The sequence below is a fragment of the Leptodactylus fuscus genome, chromosome 2 (assembly GCF_031893055.1).
Source record: "Leptodactylus fuscus isolate aLepFus1 chromosome 2, aLepFus1.hap2, whole genome shotgun sequence".
NCBI classification, from domain to species: domain Eukaryota; kingdom Metazoa; phylum Chordata; class Amphibia; order Anura; family Leptodactylidae; genus Leptodactylus; species Leptodactylus fuscus.
In genome coordinates, this window is record NC_134266.1 from 275,947,850 (window position 1) to 275,959,638 (window position 11,789).

The window sequence follows — 11,789 nt, forward strand, 5'->3', positions numbered from 1 at the left end:
CATTCGAAGATGACGAAACACACACATGAAGCAGGTGAGGTGAACCTGAATATCCATTTTTTTTTTAAGTTTTTCTCGCCTGCACTGGGCCCTTGCTTCTTATACACTGGTGTCCAAAGAGACCACAAATAATAATAATAATAATAATAATAATAATAATAATAATAATAATAATAATAACAACAACACATCAGATAAGAACCCAAGTCCAATTTCAACCAAAACTAGAGGTTTATCCTTGTGACATTCATTAAACAAATCTTGTGACCTTTACCCATTTGTAGTCCAAAGCCAAATATAAGGAGGTCCATGTAATGTACCCCGTCTACAGATCAACAAAATAGCAGAAAGAAATCTAAAAACAGTAACATATAAAATGTATTATGCAATATTTTCCTTATTCCCCCGTCATCCTCCTTCATGAAGACTAATTAGTTCATCGAGAGTCGCTCGGAATCCTTAAGAGATTAAACCCTCTGAGTAAGACTTCGCTGTATAAAGGAAGATCCTGACGTACGGTAGTGTATCAGACTACGATTGTCCTCCTGGCACATTTCCCATCATGACCTTATTACAATATGAATCAAACCCAAGGATGGAGAACATATCCACGGCTGGAAGTTCATTTGTATTCCAAGGACTCTTGGAGATGGAAAGATACCGAATCCCATATTCTATCATAGCCCTCGGTCTGTACATTGTAACCACAATGATGGGTTGTCTTATTATCTACGTTGTTTGGGTTGAGGAAAGTCTCCATGAACCCATGTACATCTTCATTTCTAATCTTCTACTCAATGGTGTCTTTGGAAGCACGGCTATCTTCCCTCGGTTTATTTTTGGTTTATTATTGGGATCCCCAACCATATCATTCCCTGAATGTTTCACTCAAGCCTTCTGTGCACAAAGCTTTACTGGTGTGGAAATTTTCACCTTCACCGCCATGGCCTATGACCGATATTTAGCAGTGGGGAACCCTCTGAGATACCCTGCCCTTGTCACAAATATGACCGCTATGAAATGTGTTTATACAATGTGGCTTCTTGTATTCCTATTTATACTCGTTACAATCATATTGACGGCCAAACTCCAGTTTTGTGGAGTGAACATTAATAATATCTTCTGTGACAATATGTCTCTGGTCAGACTGGCTTGTGGGAACTCTTCGGTGAGTAACATTTTTGGACTTGTTGAATCTTTGCTCTTCGTTTTCATCGCTCTAATAATTATTGTCTATTGTTACATAAGGACACTGTTCATTTGTCTGAAGACTTCCAGGTCAAAGTCCCTTAAGGCCGTCCACACCTTGGTCACCCACATCATCACCTTCTCCATCTTTCTGGTGGCCTCGTTTTTTGTCTTTCTAAGATACAGGCTGAGTGGTGGGAATGTTTCTGTCTCTGGTCACGTCCTATTTTCCATCGCCGGAGTTCTGACGTCCATCATTGTTAATCCCATTGTCTATGGAATAAGGACAGAAGCTTTGAAAGTAAAACTGATCTATAATTTACAGAAAATTGATGTGTACAAGATATTTTCTCAGCAAAAATAACCAATCCCCCAGAGGTCATTGCCGGGGCTGGGAGAGATTTGGAACAAAAAGTTACCATTTGTTTTTTGGTGCTGATTTCTCTTTACTTGTGTCATGTCTAAACAAAAAATAAAGTGTGTTGATACCTCCAATATAAAGTCTTATGTACCATAGAAAGGACAAATACAACTGCTGTGGGGCTCAAAGAGGAGGAAGGATCGGTCATTGTTGACCTTAAGTTAAAGGGATTGTCCAGGATAATTTTTTTTTCTTTTTTTATATTTGGCTGAAGAAGGTTGAAAAAAACAAAAACATATTCGACTGTCCCAGGTTCTCCAGTGTCTCCCAGTGTGGTCCGGTCCTGCTGCTCTGGTGTTTTCTTACTGTGGCAGTCATTGGTTGTCCTTAGGGATCACATGACCACCAATCAGCGGCCTCAGGAAAGGACACGGGACGCAACAGGTAGGCAATCATGTGCAGCTTGGACTATCACTGGGAGATAACACTGGAGCAGCAGGAACGGACTGTGGTGGAAGACATCAGAGCACTGGAGACAGGTGAGTGTGGGTTTTTTTACCTTTCCTGGCCTAATATTTAAAAAAAAATGGTTATCCTGGACAACCCCTTTAAGTTCATGTGTCAAGGATTTGGAAATTCTAGGTGAATCCCCTTTTGCTTGGGAATTCATGGCAGAGATCTATGGCCGACTCTCAGATATAGACCATCACCAAGCTATGGGTCACTATGTGGATTTGCCCTATTGTGATTAAAAGGGGATTTACTGCGGATTTTCCATGAATAATTAGCAAAAACAGCATGGAAGGAGGAAGAAGGTCAAGAGGTTAGAGGTGAACGGGCACAACCCAACGGCAGGGACAGAAGTCAATGAAAGGGAGAAGCGAGGAAGAGGCAGAAGACACTCGGAGGGCCATTATGGACTTATTATTAAGTGACAGAATAGCAAAGGGGCAGGTAGGAGGCGCCAAGGAAATAGTGACCGTAATATAAGAAATTAGGCAAATTATCTATTTATTTTATTTTTTTACGTTAACCATATTTTTAAGAATTTCAGATTTTATATTTTACTAAAACTTGCAATTTTCACTCTGACCCTTAAAGAGGTTTTCCAGAATAACCCCTTTGTATATGAGGCCGGAAAAGGGAAATAAATGTAAAAAACCTCCCCTGTTCCCCCTGCTCCAGTGTCTCCCAGAGTGCTCCAGTTCTGCTGCTGCGGTGTTTTCTTCAGGTTTGAAGTCCCCACCATATGTGATCACTGAGGCCAATCAGTGGACACGGGATGTCACAGACAGTTCTAGGATTCTAGAATGATCAGGGCTGTGTTGCGATTCTTCTCAGATGATGGTGTATTATTATACTCTGAGGTCTCCATAGCCCCCAAAGTATAAGAGGGGGGAGGCTGAGAAGTAGGCTTGAGTTAATAAGATAATAAGATAAGATAAGATAATCCTTTAATAGTCCCACAGTGGGGAAATTTCAGCATGTTACAGCAGCCTAGTAATACAGATACAGGATAATACACAGTAATATATTACAGACGTAGGCACACATATGCTGAGAAGAGAAGATATACTAGGAGTCCATAGCAGTTAAGGAACAGAAGAAGAAAGAGGAAGACTTCATGGTCATCATCATTAGTTCTCTGTGCGGAGTGTCTTCGCTTGGTCTGATGTAGATTATACAGCCTGGTCGCGGTTGGAAGGAAGGACCTGCGATAGCTCCTTCTCACACTTGAGGTGAAGCAGACGGTCACTTACAGTGCTGCCAAGTCCCATCAGGGTCTCATACATGGGGTGGGATTTGTAGTTGTTACAGTGTAGAGAGTCAAGTGGGAGGAGAGGGTGAATATGCATGGATATTGCTCAAAGAGTGTCTGTTTCATCCGTAACCACGAGGTCCAAGTCTTGAGAAATGTAAGTCTGGACATGGTTTTCCAGTGTGCTAATTCTTCCATCCTACAGATGTCATAAATAATAATAATAATAATAATAATAATAATAATAAATTTTATTTCTATAGCACCAACATATTCCGCAGCGTTGTACAATTTGTAGGGTTCAGATACAGACAGACAGATACATTACAAAGAAAGTCATTTCACACAATGGAACTGAGGGCCCTGCTCGCAAGAGCTTACAATCTATGAGGTAGAGGGGGTGACACAAGAGGTAGCAGGGGCGGTATTGCTTATACAGAGGTCAGACAATTTTGTAATAGAGGTGACTGTCATTACACAAACATAAAACTTTATGAGCCGTCACCAGTCGTGTCCTGTAACATGTGGATGGAGCTTGGACAAAAAGTTTGCATGAGATGACATCATATCATGTGGGGAAATGTGGGAGTGGGGACAGAGGAGGGTTACATTTTGGAGATTCTAATGACAGTACGGAAGGGTTTACATTAAGAATTGTTATAGGTCTGTGTTATGGTCAGCAGGGTTTATTAAAAAAAAAAAAAAAAAAACTAAACCCTACGGAGCCCTCTGGGCTACTGACTGCTAAACAACCTGGTGTGAAGGCTGTCTAACAGTTACTGTCATTGCCAGTTAAATAAAAGGACCAGGTTTGCTCTGTTACCATTCACAGAGCCCTGTGCAGTCAGAGCGGCCGCACATATAAACTAACTGGCTAGCCAGCACTCCTGGACTAGCCAGAGACCAACAAACCCTGTGTGCTTCCAGCCACCCAACCCCCAATGCAGCTACAGCCTGACAACTGGCCAGTGTGAATACTGACTGACACACTCACACACACAAGGCAGCATGCTGCCCAACTATAAATGGCATTGCTGACTCAGGGGATAATTCTAACTTGGGCCACTAAGTTTAGACAGGCTGGAACCCAAGCACCACACACACATCAATTCAGGTTAGGATTTGAATTTGATCTTAGAGCACCGGGCGTCCAGACCAGCCCCCTTATATAGGCAAGGGGCAAGGGGTCACCAGCAAATAGCCCAGCTGCCCAATCCCAGCGTCCACTGGTCGACACACATGTCGATCAACCAGTCGACCACGCCCTTCTAAGCTGCCTAAAAATCTTCTTTCTTCCTGTTTGCTGGCGTCAATTAGCCCCGCCCACAAATTAGCGTGTAGCTTCGCCCACCACATAGCGTGATCCTATGGGATGACTGAAGGGCCCGTGATGTCATCAAAAGGTCCTGTAAACTTGGATTTAACTTGTACGGAGTTTCCTAAAGGACCTGGCTCCTCTGCCCACTAGCAGCCTGCTCTATATAATAAAGCTTTATCCTAGTGAACAGAGAGACCAGGTCCTTTAGCCCAGTAGGATTTAGACTGCTTTATATAAGAAAGCAGCACTTATTCCACCCCCCACCCCACCCCCCCCTCTCTCTCACAGCAGGGAGCTAGGTGATGTGTATGTGATGTGTATGTGTGGTGCAGACACAGGCTGGCTCCGTACTCTCAGCTCCCCCCCACACACACACACACACAGCAGGGAGCTACATCATGTGGCTCCCTCAGCAATGAGCAGGGGGCCAGGTGCTAGTGTCCATAATGAAGTGAATAAAGTAAGATAGTGGACAAACAAAGCAGTTTTGCTGAAGCAGTGTATTTAGGAAAAGTCTTAAATCCACATTAACAAGCAGTATAGATAGAATCATTGTTATGATACCACCCCTTTAAATTAGCCATCGCCCCCCTAAACCGCTTCAACGCCCCCCAATCTTCTCTGTGCCCTTTACTGCCCCCTATAGGCCTCCAGCACCCACAAGGGGGCGTTATCGCCCACTTTGAGAAAGACTGGTACAGAGGAACAGACAGCGACACTCATATCATGGCCGCACTTACTGCACAATCCTAACAGTCTGTCTGAAAAGATGTGTCTTTAATTTACACTTGAAACTGTAGAAATTGGGAGTTGATCTTATTGTCCGGGGTAGAGCATTCCAGAGAAGTGGTGCAGCTCAGGAGAAGTCTTGTATACGAGCGGGGGAGGTTCTGATAATAGAGGATGTAAGTGTTAGGTCATTGAGTGAATGGAGAGCACGGGTTGGGCGGTAGACAGAGATGAGGAAGGAAATGTAGGGAGGTGCAGCATTATGGAGAGCCTTGTGGGGGAGGGGGAGAACTTTATATTTTATTCTATAATGAATAGGCAGCCAATGTAGTGACCGGCACAGACCGGAGGCCTTGCTGTAGCGTCTAGCCTGATAGATGAGCCTGGCCGCTGCATTCAGAATAGATTGTAGAGGGGAGAGTTTAGTGAGGGGACGACCGATTAGTAAGGAGTTACAGTAGCCAAGGCGAGAATGAATCAGAGAGACAATAAGTGTCTTTAGTGTATCTCTGGCGAGGAAAGGGTGTATTCTGGAGATTTTTTTGAGGTGGAGGTGACATGAACGTTCGAGTGATTCAATATGAGGGGTGAAGGAAAGGTCTGCGTCAAACATGACCCCGAGGCAGCGGGCCTACTGCCTAGGAGTTATAGTAAGGCCTGAGACTGCAATGGATATATCAGGGACAGATCTATTAGATGGTGGAAACAGTAGTAGTATGTCATTAATCTTATTAACCCATTGAGAGAAGGATGCAGGGGTAGAAGATCGCCTTAAGGCAGGGATTAAGAGCTTGGCTGTAGGTGTTCTTTATTACCATAATAAGAAAAGTGGGGTAGAAGGGATTGGATACCTGTTTGAACGCATGTTCTTCTGCCTGTATTTCTTCTTGGAGGCACGTCCTTTTGCCTGTATTTCTTCTCGGAGGCACGTCCTACTGCCTGTATTTCTTCTTGGATGCACGTCCGTCCTTCTGCCTATATTTTTTCTCGGACGCACGTCCTTCTGCCTGTATTTCTTTTTGGACGCATGTCCTTCTGGCTGTATTTCTTCTCAGATGCACGTCTGTCCTTCTGGCTGTATTTCTTCTCAGATGCACGTCTGTCCTTCTGGCTGTATTTCTTCTCGGATGCACGTCCGTCCTTCTGCCTGTATTTTTTCTCAGAGGCAAATCTTTCTGCCTATATTTCTTCTCGGACGCACGTCCTTCTGCCTGTATTTCTTCTCGGACGCACATCCTTCTGTCTGTATTTCTTCTCGGACGCACGTCCTTCTGTCTGTATTTCTTCTCGGACGCACATCCTTCTGTCTGTATTTCTTCTTGGACGCACATCCTTCTGTCTGTATTTCTTCTCGGATGCACACGTTCTGCCTGTATTTCTTCTCGGACGCATATCCTTCTGCCTTTATTTCTTTTCGGACACACATCCTTCTGCCTGTATCTCTTTTGGATGCATGTCCTTCTGCCTGTATTTCTTCTCAGACGCATGTCCTTCTGCCAGTACTTCTGCTTGGATTACTGTGTATTACCTGTGTCTGTTTGTATTATAGTATGAACCTCTGTTACCTGTTTGGGCCTTTGGGCTGGCTGCTATGGGCTAATTTAGTATTTTCCTTAGACCTTCTGGTAAATACAAGGGAGCCACAGACAGATTTGGTGGCACAAAAAGGCCACAACCTGTCCAATATTACATATTACATAGAGTTCATAAAAGCTTCTGTGCCACCGACATGTTGTTAGTTACCAAGATTTCATGGTGGCCATGGTGCTTTGGTCATGATGGTCTTGGTAAAGCTGCCGATAGAAACTCAGTTATAACAGATAATGAGAAATACCAAATTTTATTTAACACAGAGGTTATGTTGTTAGGTTTATAGCAGGGGTCCTCAAACTTTTCAAACAGTGGGCCGGAGGCAGAGCAGGTCGCACAGACATCAGGAGCGGTGCTCTCCAATAGGTAAAGTGAAGTGTGCTCCATGGCCTGGCCCGAGCTCCCCAGGAGCTTCATTATAAATGCACAGAAGTGCTTGGCGGGCCGCATGTGGCCCGCGGGCTGCAGTTTGAGGACCCCTGGGTTATAGAATCCCATTGGGTTTTGGCTTTTGAGAATAAAAAATAAAATATCCAAATGACACCAATGACATACATGAAGATTAATCTCTTCACTTATATCAATATATGCTTGGGTCAGTATATTGCTGGAACATGATGTCCTTTTCATACCCATCTTCATGGCTAATCTTCAATTTGAACCTGTGACCTCTCACTTGGGAACCCACCTAATAACATCCTAGCTATAGGGAATATGAGATCAGGTTGTCATTTGTAGCAGACAAGAACATTTTTTCTACAACCAGAAGCAATACAGTAACAATGAGAAGAATCTGCAGAACTGATCATAGGCTAAATAGTCAATAGTCACATATATGTATGGGATAGCCAAGAGGATTGTCTATAACATGATGGTTGTCTCACATTCCAAACTGTAGTGGATGGTGACATATGATGCCTGAAAGTTACAAGTGCAAAACATTGTTACCCTTTCGCTCATCAGTGTATTTGGAAGTTATTACACTATTAGAGTAAAAGAAAAATTATATTGGGAAAAATTGTACAATTGAATGGAGGCTCCAGGACCCTGTTGATAGTTTGTTGAAGCTGGCATCCCAGCTTTTCCTATAAATGCTGGATTGGTGATGATAAATCTGGCAATTGGTCAGGCCAAGGAAGAGTTACAATGGGGAGAAATCCTTTATGTGGGTGGGTGAGCATTATCCTTCTGAAAAATGTGAACTGTCTATCCTGCCATGAAAGGCAACACACGTGGTGGCAGGTCATCCTACACATATCTGTGAGCTCTTAGTGTCCCTCATATCATCACTAGGTGTGACGACTGTCATATGCGATGGCTCCCCAGATTATCACAACAGAAGCGGGCAGAGTGTCATCCTACTGCAAATGCAGGACTAAAGAGCTGAACACAAGGCCTCCATGCTCCTACCCATACTCTATCAGATCCAAAACAGAACCTGGATTCATCACTGAAGACAATATAGTTCCTATCCACAGCAGCCCAGGTTTCTCATTTACGGCACAACTGCAATGAAGGTGACATTTCTTTCTGGGTATGATATTATTTTATCAATGAGTACAAAGGACGAGGCTAAATTCACCTGTTGAGCAATTGTTGTGTGACCTGGACCGGCATCCACATTAATCTATGCTTAATCCACCAACATTTCAAGTGAATGGGGTCTCCACAGCCTCACGCGCAGTGGGAAATTCATGTTCAGGTTTTTGTTGACCCCCATCATACATAACAATAGTGAAGGCATCTGATATTTGTGATAATTCCCCATGGAAATCTGTGGATGGTTATCAGTCACACGACAGTGCCAGATTCATCCATAGATCTCTGTCAAGGATCTCCAAATAAAAATACACCTACGATTTACCAAGCCCTTGACATGTAAACCTCTGTATCTTGATCTCCACAATAGTCGTGTGGTTCCCCTCTGTGGTAATGTACCACATTTGACCTGAACATTCCAAATTGTTCAGTTTTTAGTGTAACTGAACACTTTAGGATTCTTCTATGCATTGTTGCATCGCTCGTCTTCTGTGACTTCATAAGTCTAGGGTCAACAGTGAGGCCTGTCATAGTGCTCGGTGTGCCCATACCACTGCTGGGGCCTATAACAGGCAGTTATCTTGGGTATATGACGTCACAGAAGAGTTCTAGACAGACACTAAGCACCGGACACTGCAAGGCCCAAAAGAGAAAACGGAAAGGGAGTAAAAATCTTTGGACCAAAATGGAGGATGACTTCATTTGAACATCTGACAAGACTAGAGATGAGCGAGTAGTTAAATACTCGATATTCGATATTCGTTTCGAGTAGCCCCTCAATATTCGACTAATCAATTTGAATATCGAACCCTATTATAGTCTATGGGGGGAAAATGCTCGTTTCAGGGGTAGGCAACGTTCGATCAAATTAAACTTACCAAGTCCACGAGTGAGGGTCGGGCTGGATCCTCCGAGAAGTCTTCTCCATGCAGCGTCCCCGCGGCATCTTCCGGCTCTGAATTCACTCTGCCAGGCATTGGGCCTGGGCAGAGCCGACTGCGCATGCCCGCACTACAAGAAAATGCCCGCTTACAGTCAAAGTGGTCCTTTTCTTGTAGCACGGGCATGCGCAGTCGGCTCAACGCTGGTTCTGCATCAAATTTTTCCATTCGAATAGCGAGTGGTACTCCATCGAGTACGAGTATTTCGAATACCGTAGTATTCGATCGAATACCTACTCGATCAAATACTACTTGCTCATCTCTAGACAAGACAAATGTTTTAAGGTTCACCCACCTTTAATATAAATGTACATGAACACTGACAAGAAATGGTACAAAATAAAAGTGAGACAAACAAGATAAAAAAAATAGTAACATTTTGGCCCAGTATAATTTTAGAGAGTTCCGATATCTTGCACATTAGACATAATGGATGACCCACCACTTTTTCACACCTCACTTTACCAGTTCCATAATAATTTATAGATTTACAAAGCTCTCATAGTCCCGGCCATGTCCTCTCCGAGTACAGGGGCTTTAGGAATTTTTTGGCTCATGAAACTTTTTGAATATTTCAATTTTCTGTAAATTTTGGATCACTTTTAACTGTAAAGCTTCTGTCCTCATCCCGTAGACAATAGGATTAACAATGACAGAAGTAACAACTCCAGTGATGGAAAGTAGGATGTGAGCAGTAACGGAAATATTCCCACCACTCAGCCTGTATCTTAGAAAAACAAAAAGTGATGCCGTCATAAAAAGGCAAAAAGTGATGATGTGGGTGACCAAGGTGTGGACGGCCTTAAGGGACGCTGACCTGGAAGTCTTCAGACAAATGATCAGCGTCCTTATGTAACAATAGATGATAATGATTAGCGTGATGGAAATGATGAACAACGTTTCAACAAATCCAAAGATGTAATTGACCGAAGAGTCCCCACAAGCCAGTCTGACCAGAGACATATTGTCACAGAAGACATTATTAATGTTTACCCCACAAAACTGGAGTTTTGCTGTCAATATCACTGGAATTATAACAGATATGAAGGAAAAAACCCAAATCGCACCAATGCAGTTCAAGGCCTTCACATTGGTCATGAGGGAGGAGTATCTCAGAGGGTTCCCCACGGCTAAGTATCGGTCATAAGCCATGGCGGTAAAGGTGAAAATTTCAACAGCACTAAAGGTTTGCACACAAAAAGTTTGAGTGAGACATTCAGGGAATGATATGGTTGACGATCCCAATAATAAACAAAAAGTGAACTGGGGGAAGATAGCCGTGCTTCCAAAGACACCATTGAGAAGAAGATTAGAAATGAAGATGTACATGGGCTCATGGAGACTTTCCTCAACCCATATAACGTAGATGAAGAGACAACACATCAAGGTGGTTACAATGTACAGACCGAGGACTATGATAGAATATGGGATTCGGTATCTTTCCATCTCCAAGAGTCCTAGGAACACAAATGAACTTCCAGCCGTGGATATGTTCTCCATCCTTGGCTATGATTCATATTGTAATAAGGTCATGATGGGGCCAGGAGGACAATCTCATTTTGTGTATCTGATCCAGTGCTGGACGTCAGGCTCTTCCTTTATACCTGTTACACAGAGACGTCTTACTCAGAGGGTTTAATCTCCTAAGGATTCTGAGTGACTGCAGAAGAACTAATTAGTCTTCATGAAGAATGCTGACGGGGGGGGAAATAAATTCTTTGTATTGTAGGTTTCATCTGTTGTTATTTTTTTTTTAATTAGGTCTTTTTATTAAAAGTTTATGTTTTACAAATACAATAAAAATAATAACCTATAACCCCCGCCCTCCCAATATACAACTCACAGAGAGACAGACATATAATAACCTTGTAACGAATACTAGGCAGTGTTATTGACATGTAATATTAAGTATATCAGGCAAAAATCTGTAGAGTATAGAGGAGGAGGGGGCTAATATGAAACATATATACAAGGATATAGTACAAGATTAGGGATGAGAAAATAGATTCTGAGGAAGTGGAATTCGATCCGAATTTCAGGAAATCTTGGATTCACCTAGAATCCGGATTTCTTCATGCATCAAAACACATTTTGAACTCTGGGAACACAGGATCACCCACAATGCCAAGCGTGCAGCTAATCAGCAGCCAGCCTCCCCAGTGATGTCACAGCCCTATAAAAACTAGCGGCAATTTTAGGTACAGTAATTTGACATCGCTCTTACTACAGGCACTGGCATCTGCAGATGCTCGGAACAGTGATAGAAAACAAATAGAAGTTCAGGGATAGAGGATTGCTAGAGAAGGGAAAGTATAGGGAGGAAGTCAAAGAAGAATTTGGAGTGGTTGCAGCATCAGTAACAGA

At 43.0% G+C, this 11,789-nt stretch overlaps 2 protein-coding genes across 2 annotated transcripts; one reads left to right on the plus strand and one right to left on the minus strand.

Moving 5' to 3' along the window:
• The first annotated feature begins 562 nt into the window (after positions 1-562).
• On the plus strand, positions 563-1,552 carry LOC142194188 (olfactory receptor 4B13-like). Its single transcript, XM_075263205.1, has one exon. It carries the CDS (start codon positions 563-565, stop codon positions 1,550-1,552), a length of 990 nt encoding a protein of 329 aa, XP_075119306.1.
• Positions 1,553-9,962: 8,410 nt separating this feature from the next.
• LOC142196221 (olfactory receptor 52E8-like) lies at positions 9,963-10,925 on the minus strand. Its single transcript, XM_075266437.1, has 2 exons — positions 10,243-10,925; positions 9,963-10,146 (listed from the first exon to the last, which is right to left on the minus strand). Exons 1-2 carry the CDS (start codon positions 10,923-10,925, stop codon positions 9,963-9,965), a joined length of 867 nt encoding a protein of 288 aa, XP_075122538.1.
• Positions 10,926-11,789: the final 864 nt, after the last annotated feature.

Bases quoted from the DNA above. Each gene is read 5' to 3' on its own strand.
- LOC142194188 (XM_075263205.1), top strand. From the start codon at position 563: ATGACCTTATTACAATATGAATCAAACCCAAGGATGGAGAACATATCC.
- LOC142196221 (XM_075266437.1), bottom strand. From the start codon at position 10,925: ATGGAGAACATATCCACGGCTGGAAGTTCATTTGTGTTCCTAGGACTC. The intron at 10,147-10,242 runs GTCAGCGTCCCT...TCTAAGATACAG, and splicing joins ATTTGTCTGAAGACTTCCAG to GCTGAGTGGTGGGAATATTT.